We start from the raw sequence: 18589 nt of genomic DNA, 5'->3' as shown, positions 1-18589 counted from the left end.
TGGGATGGGTTTTACCCGATTTGTGCCGAATTTGGGATGGGTACGGATAATAGCAAAACCTACTTCGAACCTGATCCAGATATGTATAACTCTTTACTAATTTTCTTTCCAAGACAAAAAAATATTGATTTTTATACCTGATCTGTCCAACCTGCCCGATTAAACTTTACCTACACTTCTCCACTTTGAGACTCTACTCGCCCCGCCCCGTTCCGAGGCAAGTACGGAACAGGAATGGGTAATGGCCTACTCGATCTATACTCGACTAATTGCCATCCCCAGTATTTTTTCCACCATAATGTAGTGAAGCTTTATGGGAGAAGATTTGGATTGTGTTTTGATTGGCTAAGGCTATGACAAACGAGTAGGCCTAGTGGCTGCCATTTAGACATCTTGGTGCCTAACGAGAATGGCTGGAAACAAACCACATCTCATGTGTGACATGATTGAGGCCGAACTAGAAATCCCATAGGGAGTCTCATATGGGCTAGGCTTGAGTGAGCACCTATGGGATGACAAGAGGCTGCAGGGGAAAAGAGAGGAATCGCCATGAGCAACTACAGAGAGGATGTCACATCATTATTATCACACTGTCCCTGCATTCCATGTCTTTGGATCTCCATCCATATGTTTTCCATGCAGCAAGATATGAGATTGGGGGTTCCAAGAAGTCTGGATCCTTGATGTGGATGGATTTAGGTCTAAGATTTGGAGCATATAACCAATTTGTTTGAGGTAGGTTGGAGTTTCTATCAACTTCAAATGAAATATTTTCGATCAGCTCAAGTCAAATTAGCCACTCAACCATAACCTAAATTTAGCAATTAGATAATTGGATCGATCTCACCCTCAATTTAAAATACTTCATGCTAGATTTTGAATTTTATGGACAAGTTTCCGCAAACTTAACTAATTTTTGATGGGGTCAAGCTTCGGCAAGTGAGAGATACTTGAGCAAGATTCATCGGCGCTCGACCAAATAATAGATATTGATAACTTATTTCTGAATCTTCAAACAAATATTTCAATGAGGCATTGCACTGAAGTTGATACATAGCTCAAATTGCATTACTTGATAGGCTCGGGAAAACCAAAATAAAAAAGAAATAATCCAACCCGAATCGAATCTATAATTTAAGATTTTGGGTTCTTTTGGGTAGTAATCTCAAGGTAATTACTAGTTTGCAAGTGAAAATTAACCAAATCTGATAGGAGATGAAAGCCAAGGAAATTGTGCTCCTACGGCGCACGTTAGCATTTCCCGCGGCATTCTGGACGTGAGGGTGACGGTTGCTTAAAATGGACAAACAAAAGCACGGACGCCGGATGGAGTGCCTAAAAACAGTTCAAATGTGGGGAAAAAAAGGTATTAGAAGAAATACCATAAACGGACCGTTGGGACTTGACGGGGAGAAAACTATAGAGAGAGAAAAAGGGAAAGAGGAAGAGAGATGTAATAACGCGCTTGATGCCCAAAATACCCTCACTCACCACACACATTTCCCACTATGCCCATTTCCTTCCCATTATGCCCCTCGCTTCCCCTGTTTCTCCCTTGGGCTTGTTTGCTGTGTTGGGGCCCATGACTGGCCCTTTGCCTTCCTGGCTCTGAGCTTTTCTTTTGTTGGTATTTTATGGTTTCCATAACGCCTGTTACCCCCAATAACGGAGCCCTCCATTATTTTTTTTGGGTTGTAATTAATGGACTAATAATGGTCACCATATATCTAACCTAACTAGTCTAGAAATGATTTCATCAAAAATAAGATACTAACTCTTGCCAAGGTGCTACATGTTGAAATTACTGCTTTATTCGAATAAATTTTTTAGTTGAAAACGATCTTAAAATTTCAAAATATAATATATTTTAGTGAATAGCAAGAAAGTTCATTTGTGATTGTATAAACATATCGCGACAATATTTCATTATAAAATTTAATTAAATTTTAATCATTCAAGAATATTTATAATAATAAGTTAATATTTGATAATATTTTTAAACAACCGAGTAGTGATTAGTTTTTTTAAATATGTACCAAGTTGCATGCATATAGCGAGTAAGAGGAATGGATTGGTGGGACAAATAAGATGACCATGAAGTCCTATATTTAGCCTCCTTACTATCACAATCATTGTAATAGAATAACGGTCAAATGGTAATCATTAGTTATTTACTTAAAAAATCCGTTATGTATTACACATTTGTGAACTAAAGCCTCCAAAGGAAACCGTTATAACGGGCGTTAGAAGGAGAAAGAGTTCGTTCAAAGCCTTCCATCTCCCCCCATCGACCAAATCTAGTGATAGAACGCAAGAAAAAAAAAAAAAAAAAGAGAAGGCCCCTCTTCCTTATCTCTCCCTTTCCTCTCTCTTTCTCCGTAGAATCTCTCGAAAAAAAATCAATAAAAGGAAGCCTTCGTCTCTCTCTTTCTTGGGTGATTTGATGGGCGCCCAGATCTGAGGTCCCCCTCGTCGGTCTCCATCACTCGATGACCGTAGAGTGTAGATTGCCGCAAGGTCGGATTTTTATTATTATTTTCACAAGTTTTGGAGCCTACCTACTTTGATGTTCTTTTTCATCAAATTTTAATCTTTATTGTAGGAAGAGAGCACTGGATTCTATTTGGTTTGGATTGGAATCGATGAACCTAAGATGCGTGCTTGAGGGGAGGCGGATGATAGGATGGTGGCTTTGTTAGTTCCTTTCCAACTGGTAGTTTTCTCTCTTCCGTGGAGGGTAAGTGAAGTGGGTTTTTTGATGCTGGGTCTCAGTTCCTTCTGATTCCAAGTGCAAGAGGAGAAAAGTCCTCTTTAAAAGAAGCTAGCTTTGAAATGATTTAAGAGGTAATGAAAGGGATGTTCGTTGATCTATACTATGGACCCAGTGTTATAGAGAAAAAAAGAGAGAAAAAATAAGCGGGATTGAACTCTGCTTTGCTGTTATGTTTACTTTTCTGGGTTTTATTCAGTTGAGGAATGTCAAGGTTTGAATTTGATATTGTTTTTTTTATTAACATATTGTTCTAATTGATGCTTTTTGGTTTATTTCTCTTGATTTTATGCAGTTTTAGAAAGGCAAGTCTGGATTTTGATGTTGGTCTGTTATTAATATTTTTGTTGTTATTGTTGCTTTTCTGCCTACTTTCCTTGATGTCATTCAATTCAAGAAAGGCATGTTTGGATTTTCGAGTTGGTCTGTTATTAATATATTGTTGCTGCTGCTGCTGCTTTAGTTTCCATTTTGTAATTGTTGTCCTTTTCTCTTCTTTTCTCAGTCACAGGGTAGGGAGAGGGTGCCAGGGCATTGAATTTAAGGGAGCTAGGGTTGGATAGATAGATGTCGTGGGGGACGCGGAGCTGGGGCTGGTTCAGATGAGGGATGTTGGAGGTGTGGATGAACTTCCTGAAGGCCTGCTGGGGGCCGTCATCGGCTCAGTGCATCCACTCAGGCTCTGATGCAGTCGGCCGGCAAGATGGGCTGCTCTGGTACAAGGACACTGGCCAACACACAAGTGGGGAGTTCTCCATGGCTGTTGTCCAGGCAAACAACTTGCTTGAGGACCAGAGCCAGATTGAGTCAGGTCCACTCAGCTCACTGGAGTCAGGGCTGCATGGGACCTTCGTCGGGATTTATGACGGGCATGGTGGCCCGGAGACATCACGATATATCAATGATCATCTCTTCCACCATCTCAAGAGTAAGGTTCTGCAGATGGAGCTTGGATGCTTAAGCTTAGTAATTCTTCTATCTTAATGGGTTGATATTTTCTTTTTCTTTGCTTCCATCTGCTTGGAGGGCATATGAATTTTATCATTTGTAGCAAATTTTGAGTGGTTAAGAATGCATCTTCCCCCCTACTACAAGCCTGCAAATGTTGCTGCTTTCTTTCATCTGTTGAAAATATGTTAGCATGATCCGCGATCATGTCAGCGCTCAATAAATGAGCTTTATTTTGCTGCCCCCAAAATTTGGATTGTGTGCTAGTTTTTGTTTTCATTTTACTTGGCATGAAGTATATGTGCCGTCCTATCTGGATCTGAATAATCTGTGGGACTTGGATTCTAGTGAGCTTCTTGATCGAGCTAGTAATTGAGCTTATTACAACACAATGGTTTATTTTTTTGCGTCTTTGGAATTTTCATTAGTTTATCTGGAAGCATGGTGTTAGGACTATCCAATGTCTTTTTATGTGGCCATCCTTATCATTGTTTATGCCTTTTCACTTACAAGAGGGTATGTTACTGGAGGTGCACTTTTATGTTTCCTGTCATCTAGTGTGCCCCTTGACAGTAGCACTGATTCTTGCCAGGATTTGCATCTGAGCAACAGTCAATGTCAGCTGAAGTGCTAAGAAAGGCATTCCAAGCTACAGAAGAGGGGTTCTTTTCTCTGGTCGCTAAACAATGGCTTATGAAGCCTCAGATTGCAGCTGTTGGCTCTTGCTGCCTGGTTGGCGTGATCTGTGGTGGAACCTTTTATGTTGCTAATGTTGGAGATTCCCGTGTTGTTTTAGGGAGGCTTGTCAAGGCAACTGGTGAGGTTCTTGCAATCCAGTTATCAATGGAGCACAATGTGAGCATTGAGTCTGTTAGACAAGAATTACGTTCATTGCATCCAGATGATTCACAGATTGTAGTTTTGAAGCATAATGTTTGGCGTGTGAAGGGCCTCATCCAGGTACTCATTCCATACTGTGGTCATATTGTTATATTTATCGGGTTGTTATATTTAGTTTGAAGCACTAAGACAAAACAATCTTTTCCTTCTATAAGCCTTGTCATTATGATTACCTGGATGTTTGTATGCATATTCGTCATATTTATGGTGTTATCCTTTCAAATTCTCTATAGATGTTTTTTTGGCTGCCTCCAGTTTCAAGATTGCAGATAGATATGTTGAGAGTCATGAAACTTTTCTAGGTTATTTCCTATGTCTTCCCTCCTGTGATGTGCATCAGATGTCAAAGTCTGTACTCCTTTTGTTTTGTGAGATCTTTTCTTTTTTTTTATCTGGTGTTTATTTAATTTCTTTGAGGAATTTTGCTGCTTATTTTTTTTTCCGAAAAGTAACATGATTTAGCCATTCATATTGCTGGTGGCCATTATACATAGGTGCAACACAATCTGACTCCTAGTGTTGGCAAAATTACAGTAGTGATTTGCTCTATCCATATTTGCTTCTAGCTTAACAAATTCTGTACAAAATATTCACCTTGGCAGAGATCTCAGATTTATATTGGCGTCCACCCTTATTATCTCAGCCAGTACGGTGTATATAAAATCTTGGCCCTTATTCTCTCGTCTACCGTACACCAATAAAGGCAGAATATAGGACAATATGATATCAAAACATTAACACAGAACTGAGATTTTTCAATCACCTTTTAACTGTGTCAAATATATTTTTTTAATTCATGAATCTCAAAATCAATGCCTAGAAAAGGTGGTGTAACCTTGGCCGAGCTTGATCAAGCTTGGCTTGAAATTATTTTTGAGCTTGAATTTTCAGATTAAGCTTGGTTCATTTATCATTCGACTGAGCCTAATTCGAGCTTCATTAGAACCCAGCTGAAGATGAGCTAATCAATCAGCTTGATTATTCAAAACAAGTTGAACTCAATTCAAGCTTGTATCAAGCTTGAAATAAGATCAACTGAAGCACAGTTTAAGTTTGAATTAACATATAACTGATTTAAACAATTAAACTTAAAAAATAATTAACACTTAATTATCAAACATGAATCAAAAAAATTTATGGAACATATAATTAGATATTTTACCACTTCATAAAACATAATAATTTAACTAAGCAATCAATGGAAATGTTTATATCATCGTACATATTGCACATTATATTATAATATATAATATTTTCAGGCCTCATCAAGCTGAGCTAAAATAGTAGTTCACTTGGAAATATGAGTATAGGCTCAGGTTCAGCTCAAGAATTGGCTTGTCAAGTTGCTTATGATGCAAACTCAGGTTGAGCTTGGCTCACTGTATGCACCCCACATGCACCTGCACGTGTGCACACACATACACACACAGAAGGGGGGGAGGGAGGAGGGAGGGAGGAGAGAGAGAGAGACTAAAACAATGTATGAATATATCTGAATATATCTTTTGGGGATTTGCTAAAGCATCAGTTAGACAAAATAACATGGTGCCAAGAAAGTTCATGTAGTTACTTATTATAAGACATTTACTTTGAGAATCCAAACCATTGATTATGATCTAAACTTCTTAGAACACTTGCAAATGAAAATTCAACTCTTAAATCAAATTGAAAAATCATATGTGCCTTTAGAAATATCCTTATATAGGAAATCATCAAACATTTAATTTTTGGTTTCTACACCTTTTAATATAATCATCTGACAATGTATTTTTTTATTTTCACTTTAGATGCTCTGTCATTGTTCTGCAGTTATGGGTTGGGTCCTCAATTACAGGATACTCTCTCATCTATGTGTGTGTCATTTAGCAGGTCATATACTTGGAAGGATTTAGGGATTCTTGTATTATAGCCAGGCATTCAGACTGTCGTAACTGACCAATGCGACCATGTGATTGACATTTTTATATTTATGTATTTAATGCCTTGGCTGAATTACAAGAATGCCCTTGACCTTAAAATCTTGAAATAAAAGCAGAGGTATTTAGGTAATCTGCATTTTGAGTAAACTTCTCTGATTTAGTTTGTGTATGCAAACACACATACAGACATACACACAGAAACATATATGTATGTGCATGCATTGCATTTGTAGGCCTCTAAGAACTTGTCGTCTCCTAGAATGGCATCTTATTTGATCCCTCATTCACAAAAGTATGATTTCTCTGCAGGTATCTAGGTCCATTGGAGATATATACCTAAAAAAGGCAGAGTTTAACAGGGAGCCTTTGTATGCGAAGTTTCGTCTTCGAGAACCTTTCAAAAGGCCAATACTTAGTTCTGAACCTTCAATTTTGGTGCAACCTTTACAACCACTAGATCAGTTTCTTATATTTGCCTCTGATGGACTTTGGGAGCACATCAGCAATCAGGAAGCAGTTGACATTGTTCAAAACCATCCCAGCAGTGTATGTTTTCCATCTCAATCATGGTCTTTCATACAAAATCAAAAGAAATTATGTGCCTTTTGGTTCAGGAATAGTTGGCTGAGAATTATACATTTTGCAAAACATCACTGTAGATTTAGAGTAACTAGTTACTTGATGTTAGTTACTGGTATGGGAAATAAACGTATTGCTTTTAATGTTATGCAGATTTAAGTTGGTCTGTTTTTTCTCCAGATGAGAGCAATACTTGTACATTGGCAGTATATGTCAATGGACAGGCTATAAATCTCCACGTTCTTGGGTCTTTTATGTTTAGTAAATGCAAATGAGGCTTAACAGAGCTTGTAAGATGATAGTAAGATCAGTAACATTAAATAAGTCCGCTTGTTGGGCAAGTATTCTGGCATAGGTACATAGAACCAGTATAGGAGAGACAAGAATACTATAGCACTGTAATACACTCTACTATGGTTAGGATTTGGGAGTTCCTCAAATGCCTTCGAAATTGATGGATGAATGAGTTTTTGGTTCAATGCATGTTCAAGAAGATAAAAAAGTACTTCATTAAGGAAGTAGCTAGAAGGTTTTGCAAGGGGTTCAGGAGACTTGTAAAACCCTAGATTGAAGTTGTCTAAACAATTAAAAATATTGCATCAAATCAAAATTTTACCCAAGCTAAAAGTCCACTTGTATGGGACAGAAAAGACTCTTGGTTGTTTCTATATTGACAGTATCATATATTTTGATGCATGGAGATGAAGTTGCCTGTGAAAAATTTGAATGTCATCAATAAATAAGAGTTGAACTAGAAGTGAACTAAAAACTGAATACTATGTTAATTGGTACACATGTAAAGGAGGATTATTTTGGATCAACATTTTTTGAAGAGAGTTTAGCAGTCATGATGCAATATATATTTGTAACGTACATAGATGTTTCTATGCTATCCACATTTGGAACATTCCATTTTCTCTTTTATTAGTTTATCTATGTTTATAGTTTGTGAATTAGTTCTGTACATGCATCATAATTTTCACAGATGGATGCACAGGCACATAGGTGGCTCATCTAGGCACCTGGACAACCCAACTGTCTTTTTGCTTGGTGCTTCCAAGGCCTGAGGCTGTTGCCTAAGTGCCTAGGTTGGCACTTGGGAAGGGCTGCTTTTGTGTTGTGCAAGCAGCTTATTCCTTTGTTTATTGAAGACATTAAATCTTTAACTTGTTCTCTTATTAAGTGCATAAATATTTACTTGAAGAGAGAGAGAAATTGAGTATATTTACTTGAAGCTAGAGCATGTCATGTTGTTTGGAAACATTAGATGCTTTTAATCATTTAATAGGAAATTTGTTAAGCAAGAATAGATCAATAAAAACAATTTTTTTCTTATACCATAAATCAGGTAATTGACAAAATTATGATTTATCAACTTAATAGTTTTGGGTTTTCTTTTTGTTAACCATGTTCTATGTATCAGGGTATCATGACTCTATTTATGATAGAGTGCCAATTTTGTTAACTTTTTAGGCATTTTCAACTCTAGGAACTTGCCTTGATGCCTAAGTATTTTGGTATTTTGCTTAGGCCTTTAAAGGGGTTAACGCCTAGGACTACCTAGGCAGTTTGATGACCTCGAGATCTATCTTAGTGTGGTATCTAACTAATAGGACTATCATGCATAACTGTATATATTAACCAAATGCTCGATATTATCCACTCCACTTGCTTCTCTATCGTTTTTAGGATCTATTTTTATGGAAAACAAATTTCAGGATCAAATCACAATAATCTCATTATAGCTTTAAAGCCCTGTATTTCAAAGTTCAGCCGACGTTAATGAATTATCACTGTTAGATGCCATCATAAAGCTTTATGTGCCAATCCCTTTGTTGGACCATGTTATTGGAGCATCACCTATTGATGTCTCTTCATCAATCAACTGCAGGAAAGCTTCCCTTCAGAAAAAAAAAAAAACCTGCAAGAAAGCTTCCCTTCATAAAAATAAAAAAAAACTGCAGGAAAGCTTACTAAATTTCAGCTAAACCAAAGAGCTTTGGTTTGGGTTTTATGTGAGCCCTAACCCACCCTTCTATTTAAAGTTTTAAAAACCGGGCTCAGGTCTGGTACCCTTTTCTGGCTGGAATTGTACGGTATTAGGTCATCCAACACTGACACATGGATGAGGCTTTATACTAGTACCATATAGGGATGGCCAGAAATCAAACCGAAAAAACAAAAACTAGCATGTTGTAGATTGTTGTCTACCCTACAACATACCCAAAATTCAAATTTTTAAAAAAATCAACTTGAAATTCCCCCTTTTTTCTGATTTTTGCCAACTTTGGGCCCAAAATGGGAGAGATTAGAGGGCTTCACTCAAATGCAGTGCCCTCCCCTGCTGCAGTGCTGGTGAAACTTCCTCGGTGAGAGGAAAAAACCCTCTCCTCCCCTTCTTTCTCTCCTCTCCCTCTCCTCTTTCACTCTCTTTCTCATGTTATGGGGTTAGGGCAGTTTGGGTGGTTCGCTACTTTTATAACTTCCCCACCCCCAACCCGACCCTGAGTTGCCTTACCTTCTGATCGCTCTCTTCCTCTCTCTCGCATTCAGCTAGTTAGGGTTTCGACTCCCCCAGCCTCCGTCGACACCTCCAACAATGACCATAGATACGCATTTCACCCTCTCTCTATCTTTCATCTCTCTCAATCTCTCTCGCTCTTGAATATCATGACCTTGGCGCCATCTCTTTTTCCTCTCTCTTAGTCTCTCTCTCTCCTAAAGATAACAACAACCTCAGCGGCTTTGCCTCCCTCTCTCTTTCTCCTCTCTCTTTCCCCCTCCTTTTCTTTCTCCCTCCCCGTCCCCTAGTTCCAATACACATTGGGTTGGTACAATACGTACCGATAACGTACCGAATTGGTCGCCAACTGGTACAATCTCTTGTACTAGTTCGATAAACCTTGTATTTGGCAAGATCTACTTTTCATTGGAACTCTATATGTCATACCTCATCCGAATTAGGTTTTGACTTGTATTATTACCTCTTTTGCTCTAATTTGTATCAACTAAATAGTTGTTTTCCTTTAATTACTATTACTTAGTCTTAGTTAAACCCTCTTTAGATTCCTTATTAAGTTTTCAGCTTTTAGAATGCCCATTTGTCTTTCTTTATCTTTATTTTTATTTGAAATTTTAACGTTCTTAGTTTGATCTAGTCCCTTTTCTTCCTTTATTTATTTAAGCATAGGAGCTTGTTCGGTCCTTTGGAACCTAGTGGGATTGATCATCAATTTTCCTCATCTAAGTCATCATTTAGTAAATCTTACATGTCCTCTCTAAGTTTCTTAATCTCCATCTTGTTTGAAAATTTGTAATTCCATTATTTTGCCTATTCAGTAATTTGCTTCGGGATCTTTGGTTCTTAGCTTAGGATTGTGAAATCAAGGTAAAAGCTAGGTCAAAAATATGACTCCACCTTGTGAAGATCAAAAATATAAGTGGGTTTAGGAATGATGTTTTTGAGGACTCTGTTAGACTCCTAGTTATACGAGCAACCTCGGATTAAGTTGGTTGGTATCCATTCAAGATAAAAAAAACAAATACACAAATAACTTTGGAGAATAAATATGCAGAATGAATACAATATTCTCGCATATGATTTATGTTTTAAGATTATCAAGCTATTTATAACAATTATTATAGTCCTTCAGATAGGGATTTCTAAATGAAATACTCCTTTATATGATAAGGATATTTTGAGATTTTTAGGTGGCTTGATACCTGGGTTGTATTTTAAGATCGTGTAGTAGATTATTAGGTATTTTATGGCAGGTGGGAACATTAAGTTAACATTATACAGTTCTTTTTCAGCATGAACTAATCCATATCCAATAGCTGAATTTTAGGTTATGCACTAGTATCTCATGATAAATTATTTATATATCTGGATTTATATCGAACTTCATATTAGAGTCAGGCTTTAAAATTAAATATATACAGCATAACCGCTGAATTATACACTTGTATTCAATGTATTTCATACTCAAATGTGAATATTGGTTCAATATTGAACCTAATATATTTTTTTGATTCCAACTTCGATTATACTGTATCATGTTAGACTCAGGTTTGGTTCTAATTTTTAGATGTCAAGACTCTTAGTTTGTACTCCAGGGTTCTATGATTAATTATCTCTACTTAAGCAATGTTTTAAATCCTAGCAGGATGGGGGGTGTCTTGTCCCATTCTTATGAGAAAATGAGATTGGGACAAGGGCAGGAGTCAAAAACTCATCCATGTATGGAACGAAGAAGAAATAGGAAATAAGGAGGGAAAGAAGAAGAAAAGGAGAAAAAGAAAGAAAGGAAAGGAAGGAAAGGAAGGAAGGAAGGGTGAAAAAAAAGGAAGGAAGGAAGGAAGAAGGAAAAGAAAGAAAAAGGAAAGAAAGAAAGGAAGGAAGAAGAAAAAGAAAGAAAGAGAGGAAAGAAAGAATAAAGGAAATAAACAAAGAAAGAAAGAAAGAAAAGAAAGAAGGGGAGAAGATGGAGGGTACTAACCGTGATGCTCGACTGGGACAACCGGCGGATCGGGGCGGGACAGCGGGGCATCCTGTTTTATGGAGAAACTGGGACACACCCATCCCATGGGATCGAAATCTTGTATTTGAGTATTAAGCTAGCTACTTGAATCTAATTCATGTTGGAATCAAGACTTGAATCAAACTATGTCATGACCTCTGAATTATACACCATCATTTGTGATAAGTTATTTATTCATTTGTTGGCTCACCATATCTGCATCTTTACATTTAGAACTAGATACTAAGCTAATATTTAAACCTAGCTAATATAGTTTCTATCAGTCTCAAGTTTTATCCAAACTAGTTTTAGGATCTGTATCCATCAAATGAAAGGATTATGCTAATTAATTATGACTTAACTTTATGTCGAAGCCAAACTAATACAATACTCCTGACTTAATTCAAATCCAGGTTTATTTCTGGGTCAGTTTAATGAACTCATTGGATAATTCATTTGGGTGAAACTAAAATAATTCATATCATGGTTCCTCTTTCTCACAATTACTCCCAAAATTTAAAACAGGTTCCTTAAACTTGTATTGAGATGAAATGCAAACCCAATTTGATGAAATCAGTTTTAAATTAATCTCAGCCAACTTGGACTCAATGGCAATGATGGGACAACTCCTAAATAAGTTGAAGTGAACCAAGTTATATTTGGGTTGACATTTGTCCCCATCAACTCATCAGGTGAGGTTAGCACTTGACATAATTAAGTCAAGATCCTATATGGATCGGCAAGGGCTCAAACTGACAATTGTCTCAGGGATTGTTTATGTCCAGACTCATCTCGAACTTGTTCAATCTCAACCATACCCAAACTAGGTAATCGATTTAGGCAAATCATATTCTTTAAGATGAATAATTTAAGACTTCTGTTAGTATCATGCAGTTCCAATTTGGTCAGGTGTAGTTTCATTTGAGTCAATTTGGACTCAATGATGAAATAGCTACTATATATTATCCATAAAGAGGCTTTAATGACTCAGGTTCTAATTGCTTCATTCTTGACTCATCCAACTAATTGAGAAGATCAATACTAGGCACAATCCGGTCCGAGTTCAGATTTAAATAGACTTGACCTTTGTCTTCTGTATGGAATAAAGCAAAAATCCTAGACATAGTTGAATCAGACTCTTGATGGGCTTTTGTTCTCAACTTCACATCAGTTCTTGAGTCCACCATGGGGAGGAGTCCTTTTTGGCTAGGCAATGGGACAGACTGCTCTCTGTGAAAATAGAATGTGCTCTGCTGAGTCAGTCGTCAAATGCAAGTCCTTCAATGGTTACCCAACTCATTGATTACTTGCTCATATTGGGTTAAGAGATGAATAATTGAAATGAGCCCAATTTAAGAACTAAGAATCAGATGGCTGTGACTTATGCTTGATAGAGTCCAGCTCGGCAAGAAAGTGATGATGGGCTCATGCAGGTGCATGTGCATTGGTCCATCCTCTTGACCCTTGAGACCACAACTATCAGCAAAACCATCAAACAATCATTTTAATGGTTGCGATGTTTTAACAATCACTATCTACTCGATTGGATGCATGTTAAAAACACTCCAAACAAGGATTCTTTTGCTTTTTGATTGTAGTAGCATGAACCATTTGATGGTTTATTTTTCTTTTCCTACTTTTGTTTAACCTTTAGAATTTTGTCAAAACATGCCTACCTACTAATCTTCCCATCATTCTTTCATTTTCAATCCCCTGATTTTTCTGATTCATTTGTCAGCTTCTTTGTTTTAATGTATTAAGCATCTGTTTTGTATTGTCACGTACTCTGCGACACATTTGGCCCAACGAATATTTGTTGCTTTTCTCTCTTTTGCCTGCTTCAGTGCTAGTTCGGTTTCTTATTTTTTGCCTTTCAAGATATCATTTCACCTCCTAACCCTAGTCATCTTGGTCATGGTCCACACTCAGTACATGTGCATATAAATTATTTGTTCTACTTTCCTGACCCCTTTTACATTCCTTTCCTGTATTTGGTCTTCCTTTTACAAGTCATTTGAGTGCATTGGTGATTCAGTACAAATCACTGCTGGCTATGTGCATCTTCATACGCAGTGAATTTGCTTCAATTGGTCCCATATTCCTTTCCTGGTAGATTCTGTGGAGCGTCCAACACTGTCATCTGCTTTAATAAATTACAGTAGGCACTTGAAAGTCTACATAAATGCTCTTGCATTTGCTGCCTTAATATCATCATAGTTTAGAGACTAACTGTTCACTTTACAGATATCTGTCTCGAGCATCCTGGCCTTCTTTATATTTGCTTCAGATTTTTAGGATACTTGCTTTGGCTCTGATGCTTTTTTGTAAAATATGGAAAATTACTGTTACATGGATATTTTAAATAAATTAAACAGAACATGTTATTTTGTGCTCAACTCGGTATCTCCTTTAGTCTCACGTATACTCCTTTCTGTTAATTCTTCTCTTTAGCATCATTGAAGTTTAATCTCATTGTCTCCCTAACTAGCCTGAATTTCATGAACTGTAAACACTGTTTTCATGTTATCCTTAGAGGTTCACTTTGTCAAACTTAATTTTTCGTGAGACTTTTGTTTGATGGAACTCACTTCTTGTGACATTTTTTCAGTCACCTTCATCAGGTCGCTATTTGTATTGTTAGCAGTTATGACATTTTAGCTTCTCTTGACATCATTTAGCCTATTTTACTTTCAGCTTCGTCATGTGATTCGCTCCTTAGTGCCCTCTTGTCCTCCACTGTATTAGTACTTCCTCATGCTCATAGAGCTTGCACCCATGGTTGTGTTTATCATCTTGAGCAGACTGGTACTTCCTCATAACAATCTTGAATTTCCTTGTACTAGAGCAAAATCTTCTAAAACATTAAAGAGGATAAAATGGGAAAGTGACTTTTCATTCTTATAGGGCACCATTTTCCAAGGAAAGAAATGTTGATTATTATATACCATACCATTTACAACTACGTGATGGCTAGCTTTCATTTTTGACTAGAATGAAAATTACTGTTTGTCTGATCTCGCTCTAGTGACCTACCTTGAGATTTATTTTAAAAACGTCTTTGTTAAATTTCATAGAATATGGAATTAATTGAGATGAAGCAAGATGTTATTATGCTGCCATTTGGTTTCATAAGCAAGGAGGAAGGAGGAAACTCTTGTAAAAGCTAAATGAGAAGAAGGGTAGCTTGGGGAAAGATTTAGGGCTAAGCTGATCCTAACCTCAAGGATCATTAAGTGAAGTTAGGAGAAGATCAAATCTTTCACATCCTTACTCAAGATCAACTTGCATCCACGAAAAGCTTGAATGTAGTATTTCAGGAACAATGACATTCAACATCATAATTGAATTCTTATCCGTGTGATTGACAAGAGGACAACAGAAGTTTCATGTTGAAGCCAATGATAGCATCATAGTTAAATACATGGATTTGTGAATAAGATTGATTTGTAGAGGAATACAAGAGGTATTGATAGTGGGGATGGTCCAAAATAACTTATGGATGCCTTCTTTGTTTCATGAGGAAGATGCATTTTGGACATAAATATATGATCACATTTCCTCTTTTAGATATTGTTCACTAAAATTATTCTTCATTATCAACCAAGTATTATCTTGAAGACATATAGGGGTCTACACAGAACATCCTCTCTATCTTTAATGTGTTGATTGATTTTTGTTATTTTCCTATAAGTCTTAACAAGGATATCCACATATTCATAAGTAGAATTTTGAAATGGTACAGGAGTGGGAATAATGCCTAATATTATATTCCAAGTGATCCCCTGCCTCCCTCCTTTTTTATCTCTTGCAGCAGATATGGTCTTATTACATAATTTGAAATTTCTTTTATTTTCAAAAAGGGCTCTACGTAAAGTTCTTTAACAATTTCATTCTCAAGATGAATTTCATATATTAATCTTGGATGTTTGTTATATAAAAAAATGTGTTACCAGTTTTCTTAATCTTGGATTTTTCTTAATGATGTGTTAAAAAATGTGTTACATTAAATTATACTTAAATTCATTAAAAAAGTTCAAAAAGAGTGATTACCAATTAATTTTTTTTGAGAACTCCAAAAAAAAGAAACTTGGGCGTGCTGGTCCGTGTACAGTACCGAACCGTATCGGGTGCCGACTGGTACAAGTCTCAGTATCGGTTCGGCGGACCTTGGATGAAGTATGCACATTTGATAGTTTTAAAATTTAATAAATGAATGTGTTGGTCAATTCCTTAATAAAAGAGGCATTATGCAAAAATTAGACATTTATAAACATAATATATTCAAACTTAATTACACCCTAAAGATTGTGAAGCAAAAAGGAGCTGGTCCAAGAAGTCTTTAGTAACATGGAAAACCAGCTGTTCGCCTTGGTCTATTTTTCTAGAACGGTCCCAAGCCATGATACCCCAATGAAAAGAGGTAAGGGCTTAATGACAGTACCTCATAAATGCATACTGCAGCCGTTCCTTATGCACCTATTAATGGAATTCCAAATAGGTTTGGGCTATGGTATACCATACCATACTGAACTGGATGGTAGGGAGTGTACCATATGGATTCGCTACTGGTACACGATATGGGGGGCATACCGATATTCGGTACACCGAACCAGCCCCCATCTTAGGTGAACTGACATAGTGATAGGGTGGCACCGGTATGGAGCCCGGTACCGAGACGGTGTATCTTGGTTTGGACTGTAAGCAATTCTGCATGTTTGTACCTAACGGTGTAGGTGGATTGGTTGGCTCTACATGACCCCCACAGCAAGTCCCTGATTATTGAGTTCAATTGAACAGTGGACCTATTAAAACCCACAATTATAACTTCACTAGCAGACCTGTATTCTACTATACAAAGCTAGGGTGAAGTTGGGGTCAGACTTGATCATGTGTGCTTTCGTGGTCATTCAAATATTTAGGATTGAGTGTCACCCAAGTGGGGAGAACATGAATCAAGCATCAGGTCAACCCTGAAGGCTTTATTCTGTGAGCTTTTTATCTTCAATGAACAAATTGTTTGTCTGTCTACTGCTCTCAGTTGAGTTTACTTGCATACAAGTCGGATTTAAGAGCAAATTCATCAGAAATTATTCTTCACTAGTTGTATTTTATAAATGCTAGTATTCTAGTATATGCTTGACTTGTAAGTGGGAACTCTTGTTGTGTATTAATGTAGATAAGATTTGTTCAGGGAAAATTTTCCATTTGAGATAAGTATTAAAAAAATAAGTATGCCTAATGAAATTTGCTATTTCAGACAGTGGATATGTCAAATATGCCTGTATCACTGAGGAACTATAAAGGTCTAAACTCTAAAGTAACTATTTTTGTAATGAAAAAGATAAGAAGCTTCACCCTTGATGAATTTCGGATGCATCGAGATTACTTAATTCTTTTGGGGATTTGTACCTTGATAAGAAGTCAGACATTACTACCCGCTTTCCTGTTATGCAATACCAGAAACAAATCTATTATGATTTGCGTCAAAAGTTTCTGGGTTAGAAAAAGGAAAAGCATATAAATTTGCCATGGCATGAGATATTGGTGATGATTTTGGACAAGGAAGAGACTTGATTGCTAATGGTTCTGGGTTCTTATTTAAAGACAATAGGTGGCATGTCCTACACTTAGCAGCATTCTTTATTTGTATCTTATTTTTTTATTATTAAAGAAGCTTGTGAGATACTTCTAAAATATCAAGTGAAAAATTAAGTAAAACATATTGTAGTATCTGATCCATGGATTAAATATTTACGTCAAAGAACTGGACCTTGTGCTCTTTGTGCAGTTTACAGCATCCTCATCTGCATAGGTTTTTAAGGCTCAGCCAGATACAGCATACAAGGAGTTGAACTTCCTTCAACTGCTTGCATGTCACTGATTTCTAGAGATTTGTGAAAACTTCATACTGCTATCTCTTTTGGAGGCTTCTACACAAGTATAATCATACAAGATATCTAAGCAAAGTGCACCCTTCACACATATATAGTTGATCTTTTGCACATCCATCCGCTTATATAGATGGAGGAAAATATTTAAAGCTTTAGCTGGTTGTTATTGTGCAATTTAGTCACTTCTTTTGTTGAAACACAATTTGATTTATTCTACACACTCTCACTGCAAAAGGTAATAATCAGAATTAATTTATTCTCTGTATTATTGAGCAAGGCATTTAGCTGACCAGTCCGAGATTTATATTTAACACTATTGCACATTCTCAAAAATACAGACGTTGACATATTATTATGAAGTTATAGGGTTAGGATCCCTGCCTTGTCATGCAGAAGCATATGGGAAACCACTATTTCTTACCTGAAGGCAATTTGCATCAAAGGAATTAATCATTGTTATCTGCCATTTTCTGCAGGGAAGCGCTCGGAGGCTCGTGAAGGCTGCGCTGCAAGAAGCAGCCAAGAAAAGAGAGATGAGGTACTCTGATCTCAAGAAGATCGATCGTGGGGTGCGTCGGCATTTCCATGATGACATCACCGTCATAGTTGTGTACCTTGATTCAAATCTTATAAGCAAGGCCACCTCAAACAGAGGCCCCACTCTGTCTGTCAGAGGGGGTGGCATCACTCTACCTGCGAACTCTCTTGCACCTTGCATGACTCCCACAGAACTCAGCAACCCTTGACAAAGCCAGCTCAACTGTTCTACCATCCTATATGAAACTGAACACTTGACCTTACTTTAATCACATGATCTGAAAAAATGGGAGGTGAAGCAGCTCATGTTGTTTACATATACTATAAATTTGTGCTGAAAAGAATCAGTTCCCTTTATGTTATGTTTATAAAACAGGGGAGCTCCTACTTCTAGTTTCTAAATAGCTGGAAGAGAACTTAAAGGTGAAAATTAAATTATTTGGTAGTATTTTTCATTTCTTCCAGTCACTGTTTTAACTCTCATTCCTCTTCTAAAGAGCTGTGTTTCTGGCAGTGTGTGTTGTC

General features: G+C 37.0%; 1 protein-coding gene across 4 annotated transcripts; it reads left to right on the top strand.

Annotated features, from left to right (window-relative positions):
• The first annotated feature begins 2136 nt into the window (after positions 1–2136).
• On the top strand, positions 2137–18577 carry LOC103708678 (putative protein phosphatase 2C 60). Of its 4 annotated transcripts, none has more exons than XM_008793722.6 (6): positions 2137–2517; positions 2603–2737; positions 3276–3698; positions 4311–4678; positions 6847–7083; positions 18004–18577. In XM_008793722.6, the coding sequence occupies exons 3-6, from the start codon at positions 3380–3382 to the stop codon at positions 18271–18273; spliced, it is 1194 nt and encodes a 397-aa protein (XP_008791944.3). In that variant the 5' UTR covers positions 2137–2517; positions 2603–2737; positions 3276–3379; the 3' UTR covers positions 18274–18577. The 4 variants fall into 4 exon arrangements, with proteins under 4 accessions (XP_008791944.3, XP_008791943.3, XP_008791945.3 ...); XM_008793721.6 differs by having other exon boundaries at positions 2262–2517; positions 2603–2844; XM_008793723.6 differs by having other exon boundaries at positions 2263–2517; positions 2603–2713.
• The last annotated feature ends 12 nt before the right edge of the window (positions 18578–18589 follow it).

The sequence above is a fragment of the Phoenix dactylifera genome, chromosome 3, assembly GCF_051530095.1.
Source record: "Phoenix dactylifera cultivar Ajwa chromosome 3, Ajwa_hap1_PhDact_Kaust_v1.1, whole genome shotgun sequence".
NCBI lineage: Eukaryota > Viridiplantae > Streptophyta > Magnoliopsida > Arecales > Arecaceae > Phoenix > Phoenix dactylifera.
The sequence above is the reverse complement of the archived record's forward strand: the minus strand, read 5'-3'. Positions and strand labels throughout refer to the sequence as shown.